Source organism: Motacilla alba, chromosome 1A (assembly GCF_015832195.1).
Source record: "Motacilla alba alba isolate MOTALB_02 chromosome 1A, Motacilla_alba_V1.0_pri, whole genome shotgun sequence".
Lineage (NCBI taxonomy): Eukaryota > Metazoa > Chordata > Aves > Passeriformes > Motacillidae > Motacilla > Motacilla alba.
The window spans coordinates 72,125,447-72,139,920 of NC_052031.1; the positions used below are offsets into that span (position 1 = coordinate 72,125,447).

General features: G+C 49.7%; 1 protein-coding gene across 1 annotated transcript in view; it reads left to right on the forward strand.

Moving 5' to 3' along the window:
• The first annotated feature begins 13,718 nt into the window (after positions 1-13,718).
• ST8SIA1 (ST8 alpha-N-acetyl-neuraminide alpha-2,8-sialyltransferase 1) overlaps positions 13,719-14,474 on the forward strand; it is a 115,946-nt gene continuing 115,190 nt past the window's right edge. Inside the window, exon 1 of the mRNA XM_038153476.1 lies at positions 13,719-14,474. Within this exon, the coding sequence (XP_038009404.1) occupies positions 14,230-14,474 (245 nt within the window). The 5' untranslated portion in view covers positions 13,719-14,229.

Below are 14,474 nucleotides of genomic sequence, written 5' to 3' on the forward strand. Positions count from 1 at the left end.
TTCACTGTCTTAATGTATGTGCATTAGGTCAGTGTGTAAGCTGGATGTACTAAAGACGTCCCAGCCCATTCTCCCCAGAGGAAACTTTCCTGTACAGCATGTCACAGCCTCCCCTGTGTCCTGGGCTGAAAATTGTGTCCTGGGCTGCATCCAAGGGCCCGTGGGCAGCAGGGCAGGGGTTCTGCCCCTCGGTGAGCCCCCCTGCCGGGCTGGGCCAGCACTGGAGCGGCTGGGGGAGCCCAGAGGAGGCTCCAGGATGATGCCAGGGATGGAGCAGCTCTGCTGGGAGGAAAGGCTGGCACAGCTGGGGGTGCTCACCTGGGCAGGAGAAGCTTTGGGGTGACCTTGGTGGCCCTGCAGGGCCTGAGGGGAGCCTACAAGGTGGCTCTGTTCACAAGGGCCTGGGGTGACAGCACAGGGGAATGGCTTCACACTGCCAGAGAGTGGGTTTGGGATGGGAGAGTATGGGATATTGGGAAGGAATTCCTCCCTGTGAGGGTGGGCAGGCCCTGGCACAGGTGCCAGAGCAGCTGTGGCTGCCCCTGGATCCCTGGCAGGGTTTCAGGTGCTGTTGGATGGAGCCTGGGGCAGTGGAAGGTGTCCACTCCCAACATGCACCCAACAACCTCCTCAACACCTCCCCTCTCCTCCCAACAGGTGAGCTTTTAAAGCTGTTCCAACCCAAACCATTCTGTGATCCTGTAATTCTGATGTTTTGGGGGTTGATTATCCTTTGTATTTGACGTGTGTGAATTTGGCCCTTACCAGAGCACATCACTAACACAGTTGAATCATCTTGCTAAATTCTGTAGCTGTTCCAACCAAAGCTTCGTGAATTAATTTGCCTGTGAATACCTGCAGCTCTTGATGGTTTTGCAAGACAAATCTTGTTTCCCTTTGAAGTTAATGGCAAAATGTGAATAACTTCAAAAGGCCTTGGACTGGCACAAAAGTTGCATGCAGCGTGAGTATTCAGCATGAAATACCTGAAGTAGCACACTACAGCAGCTGCTTTTGATTGTTTTCCCTTTGGAGGGGTGGTGCTGCTTCTGTGGAAGCATTAATGCCATCTTTTCATTTCTAGCTGTTCATATGTCACAGCTTCCTCTAGTGGGTTTCTGCACACACAGAGGAGCTTTCTTACCTAGAAATTTTAATTCCTCTCCAATTGCTATTCCAGAAGTGACAGACCCAGTTTCTAACTGCAAACAGTCACAAAATTGTCACTTCTGCTTTATGTTTGTCAGTTGTGCAACTGGCAAAGGAAAAATCCTTACCTCCACCACATGGACATTGCTTTTTACAGTCACCTGTCCCACAAATAAACTGGCATTACTTTAATGATGTAATTAGAGAGGCATCAAATTCAACGAAGTTGTTATTGACTTCCTTGGAAGAAAGGTTTGTAATGATTTGTCTGAGCTCACCACAGACTTTCAACTTTGAAAAATGCACGCAGGCCCCTCTGGAATGAAGGGGGTTTGTACTCCAGCAATTAAAGTCCAAACCAAATGGGAATGTGAAAATAGCCCGCACAGAAATCTGCTCAGGTCCCAGTGCAAGCAATAATTCAGATTTAACCTGGCTGATTTTAGCTGATATTCTGCAATAAAACAACGACACTGTCTCATTGGATTTAACGAAGCACAAAGTCCTGAGTCTGTGCAATTCAAAAGGCGTGCGGCACGAGCAGCTGAGCTCTCAAGCACCCTGGCTGTACTTTGGAGACAAATCTGACAGGAAATGATGTGAGACTTCTCAAAGCAGTTGCCCAAGCCATTAGGAAGTCTGACATGAGAGGCTGGGAGTGATTAATGGCTTGGGTGGGTTAAGCATGGATTTGTTTGATAACAAACAGCTGCTCTGGGGAGCATTCCAACAGTGCTCCAATAATTTCTTTGCAGCTCATTCTATTTGAAAGTTGCCCAGCCAGCTGGCTCCAAATGCCTTCTGCCAAGCGGGTGAGTGTGTGGATGCTGCCAGGGAGCTCTCCGGGCTCCTTGGCAGCCCCAGCGAGGCTTTGGGGCAGATTCAGAGCACGGTGCGAGCCCAGCCCACGAAACGCCAGCGCAGAAGCCACAGCACCACGGAGACCTTCTGAGGAAACAGGAGCTGCCTTCCTGTGCTGCTGGCACAGGAACCTTCGGGCGCAGGTGAAAAGGGTGCTGCAGCTGGGCAAACACAGGTGGGTTTGGTGCCTTGTTTGGTTAGAAGCTTGTTAGGATGAACGGTGCCACAGTTCTGTGAGAGCTTTCAGGAAATCGGAAGAAATATTTTGTGAGAAAGTTTAAAGATGGTGCTTAAAAGGAAAAGAGTTTGGGTTTTGTTCTTCCTTTATGGAGTCCCTGCCCATGGAATAACACAGGGAGCAGCTTTTTCCTCTGTCTGCCCAGGGATTGGGTTGCCAGAGCGATGGGGCACTCTGGTACTCCGCTGCTGCCACAACACTGTCTTATGATGCTGCTGGAGAAGGAAAAAAACACACTCCAATGACAACCACAGATATTTTTGGCTGGCTATACACAGATTTAATTCATATGATTTGCTTGAATGGTATAATTATGATATTAATTTTCATCATGTTTCCTAAATACAAATGCAAGTGCAGAAACAGAAAACTGAACTGGCAGCCAATGAAATGCAGTTAACACACAGGAAATAGACTAAAGTAATTTGCAGATTATGAGAATAGGTGGGAGTGAAGCAGCAAGAGAAAAGGAAGATATGATATATGGAGATGACAAGAAATCAAATTAAATTAAATTTTACTTCAATGCATTTTACCAGCTATGCTTACTTTTCCTGTAAGAAAATCTCATATTATATTAGCCCTGACTACCTTAATGACAGGGAATTCAAATATTTTTTGACTGTTCTCTGCCATCATGTCCAAAATAATTCTTCAGTTGCTAAAATGAGGGGACTGAAGGCACCTGAAGCCTCAGAACAGTCAGAATTAGTGAAAAAAAATGCAGTCATGCAAAGAATAGAAGAATGCATGGCTGGAATGAGGAGGGGAAACACCCTTGTGCTGAAACAACTTCTGAGTAGTGACATCTGAGCTGCAAGCCTTCAACCATCTAGAACAGACTGGAAAATTATGATTTCTGGGATTAAGGAAACGTCTGAAAATTAACTCTTGGTCTTAGATGGATGAGGCAGTAAAATATTCACAAAGTTTATTTTCTTCCTTAGCTTTCCAGTTTATCAAGGGAGGGGGTTCTGCCCCTCGGTGAGCCCCCCTGCAGGGCTGGGTCAGCACTGGAGGAGCCCAGAGGAGGCTCCAGGATGATGCCAGGGATGGAGCAGCTCTGCTGGGAGGAAAGGCTGGCACAGCTGGGGGTGCTCACCTGGGCAGGAGAAGCTTTGGGGTGACCTTGGTGGCCCTGCAGGGCCTGGGGGGAGCCTACAGGATGGGAGGGATTCTGTTCACAAGGGCCTGGGGTGACAGCACAGGGGAATGGCTTCACACTGCCAGAGAGTGGGTTTGGATGGGATACTGGGAAGGAATTCCTCCCTGTGAGGGTGGGCAGGCCCTGGCACAGGTGCCAGAGCAGCTGTGGCTGCCCCTGGATCCCTGGCAGTGCCCCAGGCCAGGCTGGATGGGCTCTGAGCAGCCTGGGGCAGTGGAAGGTGTCCCTGCCATGGCAGGGGTGGAGCAGGATGATGGTAAAGGTCTCTTCCAGCCCAAGCCATTGTGTGATTCTATCAAATCAATTTGTGCTATTTCTGGATGTACATAATCACAAACATAAATGAGCAGCGCAAACATATTTGTGCTGTGGGGATTCCTACCTAAAGATGCAAACATGGGTATCTGATTTCATGGGGTTTTAACTGTTGGAAAATTCTAGTTGATGCTCGGAGGTGACCCAGCAAAAAGTCAAGAGGCACAACTGGGCAGCTTGCAGAGAAACAAGGACAAAACCTGCTGCTCCTGGAAACCAGGGCACAGAGTTGGAGACATTGGAAATCAAACTCTGGACAGACAGAGGTAACACAGGAGCCAATAAAACAGTGAGTGGCTGATATCTTGGTAATTATGTTATTTTTGGAATATTGAAAGTTATGTTTGGGTTAATTTCTATCCTATGAGAAAGTGCATTTAAGTGGATAAGGACACTCCTGTACAGTGCTCAAGTGCTCTTTAGTTAACAATCAGGGGAAAGAAAATCTTAGCAGACACACTGAAAATCAACTTAACCTCTAAATGCTCCCCATTTTGTTTCCCACATTGTGACAAATGTTTTAGTTTCCTGTGAAATTTGGTAATACACTTGGTTGAAGTTGGTCTAAAAGATCCTTCCTTTATTAGAAGGGATGATGGGTAGTTAGCTCAGAAATGTCTTGCTGAATTCCTCTAGGTTTAATATGATCTTCCTATGGGTTTATAACAGTATTTTAGAGCTACTGAATCATTTGAGTTGTGAGTGTTTAACCCTTCTGGAAATCTGACACCTGAGGGCATTTCATGTTGAATAACCACAAAATGAATCACTAGAATTAGGCCTGGAATATTTTGAACTCATCACCCAAAAATTTGGAGACACTGTTTGGACATAGACTGACTGAAAACCCAAGGGAATCTGCTCCTGTGTCATGCAGGAAAAAAACCAGCTTTTGAATTAATCTCGATGGCACCCAAGGCAGAGCAGCAAAGGCTATAGCTAAATCCCAGGGCTGAAATTTTCCTGACTGTAGCCCTCACCCATGCTCCAAACCCAGCAATCATAAAGCCTCTGACCCCAGTGACAGAACACCCTTTGTTCCATCAGTTCTGAGCTGATGAAAAGCATCACTTGCAGATTGACCTGGCTGTCCTTCCACATTCACCTCCTCCTCAGCCCCCATAAACAAACTTATCCTTGTAAAGCTTCAAACAGATGCCAACAGAGCTCCCAGGTTTCCATCCCAGGAGTTATCTGCTTATTCAACATTTACAGTTTGGAAAATCTGTGGAAGGAAAAGAAATGCAAGATGTTAGCAAGATGTTTGCTGTTTGTGACTATTGTGAGTGCAGAGCACAGCACGTTATTTGTTCCATAATGGCTCTCGGCAGCAGCAGTGTTTGCCTGTCCTCCAGGTCTCAGCTGTGGGAAGTATTTTGACAGCTCCATCCACAGTGTGGAACTCCATGTGGGCAGAGCTGTGTTTTCTTTTTGCTGCTGAAGAGAGACTTTCCAGTGTGCCTCAGATCCCGGGCATGTGAGCACTGAAACACCTCCTTACCCTCCCTGGCTTCCAGGGGAGAGGAGCTGATCCACACTGGTGCTTGGCAGTATCACCCTCTGGAAATGCTCCCTCTGCTCCTGGTGGGACACCCCAATGCCAGCGACAAAGCTGTGGCAGCTGGCACGTGGGACCAAACTGGGCTCTGATTCTCCCTCACACCTTGCACTGCCCCTGGATGTGGGCACCGAGCTTCCCTGGGCCTTTCCAGGGGCACCTGCCCCCCACACCTGGCACCAGCTGCTGCAGACCCTGCCCCTGGCCTGGGCAGGGCAGCCTGGCAGCCCCTCAGCGGCAGCCCCAGCTCCTGGCAGCCTTTCCCCTCCTGTTGGGAGGAGAAGGAGGTGGTGGTGGTGTGGGCTGAGGTCCCAGCAGCCAGCCCCCAGCAGCACACGCGGGACACCTCCTGGTTGCACTCTCCACAGGAACAGGACCAAACCCAAACCTGGATCTGGAGAAGGCAGGGTCAGCTCAGAGAAACCCACCCTGCATCCTGCAAACCACGGCCCTCTCCTCCCACAGGGACAGGCTCCTTCCCTTTCGTGCTCTGCCGGGTCCAGGCAGCTCCAGTCGGGGGATCCACAGGTCATGTTTTCATTTCCATTTCCTCTCTGAAGACAGCTCCAGAAGGAGATATCCATGTATTTCCTTTTCCCTCAATTTGTGATTGCAGTGACTAAAATAATAGCTTTTACCACAATTTACAGCTCCCTCACGTCCTGACATGAAGGAGCTTGGTGGTTTCATGTAGTTTGGTGAAGTGGCCCACATTCCAAAGCTGTTTCAAAGCACTGCATGACGCTTCACTAGGCTTTTTTCCCAACATTTTTTTCATGTCTGTTTGAATCTTCAAGTCTGCAAAAGTCATCATGCCATGCAAGTAAGGGCTTTATTTTAATAACTGATTTTTGAATGGCACTCAATAATGTGTTATCTCAATTCAGACTGGTTATTTTACACAGCAATGTATATTTTGATCCTTCCAGTTCAGCAGAAATCATGTTAACGATGGTAGAATTACACCTGCTACCAGGTGACTGATTATTTGCACATCAAAGATTTTGTTCTTTGCTCAATTTCAATACACCGGCAATTTTCTGTTACCCTCTCAAAAGGTTATTCTTTGTGCAACACTGCTAAAAGACTGTGAACTTATGATGTCATATTTCCCACAAAGTGAATAGGCAGTTTGAAAAGTATGTTGAGTCTCCAAATAAAAGGGCTTTGTTGATATTTATTTTCCCAACCAGTTTATGTTATCTCCCAGACTCTCCCCCACCAGCTGGCTGAATTAATGGCCTGCGAAACCTCCCTGCCTGACACACAAGGCAGTGTCACATTTTGTGAGACAAAGCCATCCATCTCCTGGGTCTCTTCTCAAGAGAGAAAACCATTATTTCCCTGCCTTTCAAACAGTTAATAGGACTAATCTCAAAACACAGGGAAAGCACAGCCCCTCAAATCTTTTCAAAGGGATTCACATTTGAGGAAGTACCTTGAGAAAAATAAGAATGACGAAGCTCCACGGCTGAAGATGTCTGTGTGTCTGCAATCCATGCTGGGATCATGTTATTTGACAGCTGTGAAAGAGCTGCTGTGGTCTGGGATGCAAAGCATGGCTGAGGTCCAGAGGAATGTGCAGGTTGGTCCCTGGGCCTGCATTTCTGGAGTTTTTAGCCCTGGTGTTGATGCTGTCTCTGTGCAATAACTGCAAATTCCTGTGGGAGGCTGCTTTCCCTTGGAAACCACACTCGGCTCAGGGTACTTCCCTCCTCCTTCACTTGCAGTTTGTATTGTCACCCAGCATGAAAAATAATACTCCAGCTGTTTTCAGTTTCATCCTTTGGTGGGCAATTTCTGTGTCGAGCCTTGCTTCCATTTTAATTGTATTTGTGAACAGACAGAATAAATTTTCACTATTGTTTGCCCATTAACCAAACTTTAAATTTTCTTCCTGGGTCTCAATGAAGTGATGCTGCTTAAATTTGGAGGCCATAAAAAAATCATGATGATCTTGAAGCACTTTACTAATATTAGCTGTTGGTGCATCCAGCAATCTGAATCACAGCTGAATTTCTCTGAAATGTGTGTCCCACAGCACTGCACTAGCCTTGGAGAAGTCTCTGTTACAAATCTACCTTGGTCATGAGTCAAATATTTTCAAGTCTCTGTCTCTGTTTTCTCTGTTAAATGGAGATAAGGGTAATAACAACTTATTTCCAGAAGTTATAAATCACTTCTGAGGCCTGCTTAAAAATGCAAGGAGGTCGTGGTTCTGGTTCCAGTACACCAGAGCTGCTGTCTGCATGTTGCTGTGTGCCAGTCAATGTATTTGGGAAGAGCATTATGAGGCCAGTAACTCTGCCTTTGATGAGTGGGTTCATGGACAGCCTGGCCAGTGCAAACCTGCCAGTCTCTGCTCAGAGCTCAGCTCTGCACTGGTTCTGTGCCTGCAGCCTCCACCTGGCCAGGCTGTTTCACTTCCATCACCAAAGCCTTGGCTTTTTGCTCAACTTGAAGTCAGATTTCCATTTTCCCTGTGGGTGCTGATCTGGTTTTGCCCGTGATCCTGCACCCTTCAGAGCAGTAGCTGTGCTCAGGGTCTGAGTGTTGGCCAGAGGAGGCCACTGACAGCCAGGGTGCTTGTGAGGTTCTTTCTGGACACTTCTCTGTCCAGGCTGCGAGGGTTTCAGCCACCCTTGGTGAAAGTTGTCATTAAACACATTTCTGCATCCTCTTTTTTTGCTTCATGCTTTTCTCTTGCCACCTTTTCCAGGGTGGACAGCTGAACAAATCCCATCACCTAGATCTGCTGTTAATTCTCAGCAGAGGAGGTGTCTCCTGATGCCTCACACCAATTCAAGTTTCTCCCTAGCCAGAACTAGGGATCATTTGTGATAAGAAGAGAAGATACAGCAACAACATTAACAAGCTTTCTCCTCTCTTCTGCTTTCCTTCTACCTATCCACTTCATCCTGGTCCAGAGGGATTACTTACTGTGCAACCAAATTTATTGTGTCCCCCTCTATATCAGACACAACCTTCTCACAAACAGGATTCTCAACCAACGCTGAGTTATGAATGATGGCTTCCTGACAGCAACTGCTCATACTGAAACTTCTGCAAATGTCAGACGTGAGGTCAGAATCTGTTTGAGATCCCGAAGGAAAAGGAACTGCACGTACAAGGGAAGAGCCTGTTTGCTTCAGAGACGTGCTTGTAGTCTCTGTGCATGTGGGTGTGCACGTTCTATTGTGCCTTTTATATGCATTTTATTGCCCTCACAAATTGGGCATTATACAACACGACCTTCCAGCCATAATATCTTTGCCATGTCAGTTCTAATACACAAAGTCGTAGAATAGTTTGGGCTGGAAGAGCCTAAAGGATCACCCAGTTCCAACCCCCTGCCATGGGCAGGGACACTTTGCACCATCCCAGGCTGCTCAGAGCCGCATCCAGCCTGGCCTTGAACCCTTCCAGGGGTCCAGGGGCAGCCACAGCTGCTCTGGGCACCCTGTGCCAGGGCCTGCCCACCCTCACAGGGAGGAATTTCTTCTGTAAATCTAACCTAATTCTCCCCCCATTTGAGTCTGAACCCATTCCCCCTCTTCCCACCACTGCAGTTCCTGATGAAACTCCCTCTTCAGCTTCCTTTTCAGCCTTCTCAGATACAGGAAGGCTGCCATGAGGTCTTCATGCAACCTTCTCTTCTCTAGGCTAAACAGAACTGAATTGATACTACCCCAGCAAGTCCCTTACCCTTCTGAGTAGCTGTTTCTGGGCATAAGCCCATTAACTGCAGCCCAGCTCGCTCCTGTTAACAGTGAGCACAAACCCACTGAGCTGCACAGGTAGGAATTTCACCCAGAATTTCCCTGTACTTGCTTGTCTTCTCCTTACTGGTGCTCCTGCCCACCCACATCTGACATGGGCATTTTTTCAGGAAACTGACTGAAGAGGCATCCTGAAGCCAGTGCTGTGGAACAGAAGTCTGGGCTTTGTGCCTTCCCTAGAGATACCTCAATAATGTAAGCAGCAATGGTAAGGTTTCAAAAATTGCCCTTGTAGGAACACATAAAATTCCATTTTATGAGAAAACCTCCTTTCCATGCAGAACCAAAAAGCAAAGTACCTGTGGCTAATGCCTTGACACATTCCTGGTCATTACTCCTGCATGTTTTCACTCATTCTTGCTCCACCTTTTTACCAGCCAACATCACTGTTGGCATAAAAATATGTTTTGAAAGCCCTTGCAACACTGCTCATAGAAGAGGTTCTCAGTTTTAGAGAATGAGCTCTGTCTTTCATCAGTAAGTCATTTCCCCCATTTTGTGCTTCACTTTTGTGCATTCTGAGTCCTCTGTGCAGCTGGAAGGATGACTGCAGATGTTGTCACAGTAATGGTACTATCGCAGCATGACAGCTGAGGGGAAAGCATGACGCAAAACTGGTAATGTTTTTTCAGAGAACAGGCACAACGGGTGCAAGCCAGGTAAAAACTGATTAGCTTTTGGACACCAGGACTTCGCAGGAATTAATTTGATATTGTAGCTACAATTGTCCCCTTTAATAGGATTATATAAAAACTGTCTGTCAAATTAGGGGCTTAAAATGAGAACATACATTTGTGGGTGGTTTCAACAGAGCTGCAGAGTAAATTCTGATAGGGAGAGGCATAATGGGAATTTGCCAACAGGGCAACTGTGCATCCATTCATACAGTTCAGTGTCTGTGCTGTTCTTACCAGGGAGATTCAGAGGCCAGTTTTAGATCTGTGTGAACAGAAGGAATTCAGAGAAATCAGCCTGTTCACAGGTGACACCACACAAAAGCTGGCCTACAATGATAGTTCAGGCAGATGATGATTTCTGAATATTTTTATGTTGTACATTGTCAAAAAAATCCCATACCAAAGGAGCACTGGTTATTTGTGGCAGTGGGGAATAAGGGCTGGGGTTCCACACAGAGGGCTTGCTTTTCTTTCAGCTTTGTTTTCCCTTGAAAAATAACATCCAACTTTCATATAGACTCTACTAACACAACATGAAATACTTGCAGAACAGAGGGTACAGCACAGAGCAAGGAATTTCAGTCAGGTGGTAACTGAGTGCACTGGGAAGGTACTGGATCTGCCAGGAATAAGCCACGGTGACATTTTCATCGACTAAAAGGATGCCATACCCTGAAAACTGATTCCAGTGCAACTCCTCTGCTAAATTCTGCAGAGCAGAAAGTGTGTGGGATGCTGAAGTGGAAGGAAATTCCCTGTTATTTTGGAAGTGAGAGAGCTGAGAGAGTGCAAAGACGAGGTACAGGGGATGCCTGTAGGAGTACACGATGCTTCAAATGAAAGCAGACAAAAGCTGATCTTACAGAGGATGTAGTTCTAACCTTCGCCGGTGGTCTGGGCAGGGAAAGAAGGAAACCTGGGTTCTGTGTTGGGAAAGGTGCTGACTGAGCAGAGTGTCAGCTCCACCCGCAGGGGCAGCGGAGGGATGCAGCAGGAACGCAGGGGATCCTGCTGCTGCATTTCGGGGGAAACCGGGAAACCTCAGCACGGCGCCTTCCTCCCGATCCGTGAACAGCCACGCTGTGTCACCGGAGAGTTCAAAAGGCGTTTTATTCCATGCTGCCACTCGTTGCTTTTCTCTGTGCTGCTTTTTAAAGGCACCTCTCAGAAAAAACCTTTTTTTTGTTTTTTTTGCTGTAGTAGACAGACCCTGCCCAGGATTACCTGGCCCTTCTGGCTGGGATCTTACTTGGAACCAAGTAACGGAGGTGAGCTTAAACTCACCATCAGTTCTCACTGAAATGGAGTTCAAAAGAGTGGAATCATGCCTGAATATCAATTTTCCCCTTCAGTTTAAAGATATGGATTGTTGATCACGACATCTCTGTGTCTTCTCATCACTTGCAAAGTGTCACTCAAGTATTTCAGGCTATTTGCTTGTAAGCAAGGTTCATTTCTGGCAGTTTATTCTTACCTCCTGTGTACTGTCCCCCCTCAGCTGTTACTGCCAGCAGAAAGGAGTGGTGAGCTGCTCCCCAGGGCTCACTGCCCGAGGGAAAGGACAGCGAGTGGGACTCTGCACACAGCACCAGACCTGGCTTTGGGCTTCTCCTGGTGTGTCTGCAACCCCACCTGGGCAGGAGCAGAGATGCCAGGCACCCCCACTCCCCGCGGCAAGTCAGGGGAGCACAGGCAGCTCTGCCCCAGGTGTGTGCTGGCCCTGCAGGCAGGACAGGGCCAGGGAGCTCCTGCCCCCACCAGACAGACCTGGGGCAGCCTGCCAGGGGCTTCATGCTGAAATGGACTTACAAAACAGGGCAGGGAATGCTTAGGAATATCTCACAGGATCACAAATAAAAGATACCCCAAAATCTTGTGTATATTGGGTGTACTTTAACTTAATTCATTGCAAGCACTTGCACATTGAAAGAATAAGTCATTCCTGCTTTCTCTTGCTCTTTTCCACTTTCTGGTTTCCAAAGCAGAACAGAGCCTCCAGTCTGTCCCTTCTCAACCAAAGGTGAGCAAACAGTCAGGATCTAATTTGGGATACAGTTCTGTTCATCTTTTTTTCAATCACTTTTTTTGTTTTACTTTTAACGGCCCTAGCTAACTATGTTTTGAATTAATCTCCAGAGACTGAATGGTTCTGTTTGTTTTCAATAGACATGACTAAACAGATTCTGGTTTATTCTGCTGTTGGTAAATAATTTCCTCACCAAAATGAAAATATTTACCTGGTTCTAAATATTTTTTTCTCTAGAGGTTAACCAAAATGCCTTGCTCAGTTTCTTTTCCCATTTTTGTCATTAGAGAACACATATAACACTCCAGACAACTGTAGCATATCAAATATGAAAGAAAATAATATTTCTTCTGCAATTACATGTTTCTGGCATTTTGATGTTCATTAGACATCTCGAAGTAAATGTTCTGTTTGTCAGTGTATATTTCTACACAGCAACACACTGTGAATGAGAATGTTATTCCTTCTCTCAAGCACTGAAAGTGCATTGAGATTTCCAGGTTTACTTTTTCACTGCGAGCTAAGCATGTTGGGATCTTTAGCTGAAAACGCTGTTGAAACACCCAGCTAGTATTTATGGTATTGTATAGCTGCCTTAGGGCCAGGAGATACCAAACTAACTGTCCCAAACTTTCTTCGCGATTTCCTTCCTTCACCCCATTACCCCTTAATTCCCCTAATTACTACTCAACCCTGAAAGGTGCCCAAAATAGCCAAGACTGTGTGCTGGAAGTCTGGGAAGCAGCTGGCTGTCACTCAGGTTCTGTGGCAGTCTGCAGTGCTTCCCAGGGGGTCTGAGAGGGGTGGCTGGAGATGGAGAGCACAAAAGGATGGGACCAGCCTGGGCTGAATCTGCCTTTTGAGCCAGGGACTGGAGAGTGGGCTCTGAAAAGAGGATCTGCCAGAGATGCTGAGAGGAGCTGAGCGTGCCTCCCGTGTTTCAGCCTGATTATCAGAGAGGGGCTTTCTGCTGCTGGGGTCACTCTGCTGCCATGAAGCGATGGCACTGGGGATTTAGGAGGGCTGAAGCTGTGCATGTGGCACCCTCACCCTGGTGTGCAGATGGGAAGCCTGAGCTGGGCACTGCCACAGGTGCGCAAGGGTCATGCTGCTGCTCCTTGCTTTGTGGGTGGCTTCTCTGCCAGCTCTCCCTCACTCTGAGCACTGCAGCAGCAGCCCCAGGGGCTGGCGCACCATCAGCCCCTCACTGTGCTCTCCTCACAGACCCAACCACCCCAGTGGGCACAGAAAATCAGAATATCCTGAACTGGAAGAAACCCAAAAGGATCATCGAAACCCAACTCCTGCTCCTGCACAGGACAACCCCAAGAAGCCACCGTGTGCCTGAGAGTGCTGTCCAAATGCTTCTTGAACTGCGTCAGGGTTGATACCATGAGCACTTCTCCAGCGAGCCTCTTACAGTGCCCACCACCATCTGGGTGAAGAACCTTTTCCTAATGTCCAGCCCAAACTTCCCCTGACACAGCTTTGTGTCATTCCCTCGGGTCCTTCTGGGGTCACCACGGGGACGGGAGCAGCGCTTGTCCTTCTGCTTCCCCTCACAGGGAGCGGCAGAGCCGCTGCGGGGTGTCCCCCAGCCTCCTCATCTCCAGGCTGAAGGGAGCAAGTGCCCTCAGCCGCTGCTTGTAGGAGCGCAGGGGCTCTGCTGTTTGCCGTGCTCCCGGTTTGCTGCAGCCCCCCGGAGCACCGTAACCCGCAGATGCTCCCGTGCCTTCCTGCGGGGTGTCCTTGCTGCGGGACACGCTGTGCCCGGGCGGAGCGGCGGTCGCGGCCCGGGCTCTGGGCTGGATCCCGGGGCAGGCCCGGAGGGCTCGGGGGCTCAGGGCGCGGGAGGGCGGCGGGACGGAGCGGGCAGGGGTCGCTGCCGCCAGGGCGTGGGGAGAAGCTGCGGCCTCTGCCGGGGAAGAGAGCCAGGCGCCGGGAGGGAAGGAGAGAGAGCGGGAGAGCGCTCGGTGGGGGCCGGGAGCGGAGCGGGGCCGCCCTCCGCGCCCGCGTTCCCCCCTCAGCTCGGTGCCCGCGGCGGGGCGCGGCGGGGCGGGCGTGGCGGCGGAGCGGGGCCCGCAGCAGCGAGGTCTCCGCTCCCTCCCTCCCCCGGCGGCTGCGGGCCGGGCAGTGAGGCCGGAGCACCCCGCGGCCGGGGCGGGGTGGAAATTTACCGGGTCGGTCCTCAGCGAGGGGCTCGGCAGGAGGCGGAGGGAGGGCGGGGAGCGGCGGAGCATCATCTGGCGGGGAACGCGAGGGACCAAATGCCTGTGAGCAAGGGCGGCAGCCGCCACCGCCGCCGAGAGAGCAGCGAGCCGCGGCGCGGCGGCAGCGGCAGCCCCGCTCCCCCGGCGGCGATGGCGGCGGGCGGCGGCGGGGCTGAGCGGAGCTGAGCCGGGCCGAGCCGAGCCGGGCCGGGCCGGGCCCCCCGCCCGCGGCTCCGCATGGCGCGGGCCTGATGTGGGAGCGCGGCCCGGAGCCGCGGCGGCGCTGCGGGAGCAGGAGGAGGATGGCGGGGCTGCCGTGGAAGTGGCCGCGCACCCGCCTGCCTGTGGGCGCCAGCGCCCTGGGCGTCTTCGTCCTCTGCTGGCTCTACGTGTTCCCCGTGTACCGGCTGCCCGACGAGAAGGAGATCGTGCAGGGGGTGCTGCTGCAGCAGGGCAAGGCGTGGAGGAGGAACCAGACTGCGGTCTCCCTGTTCAG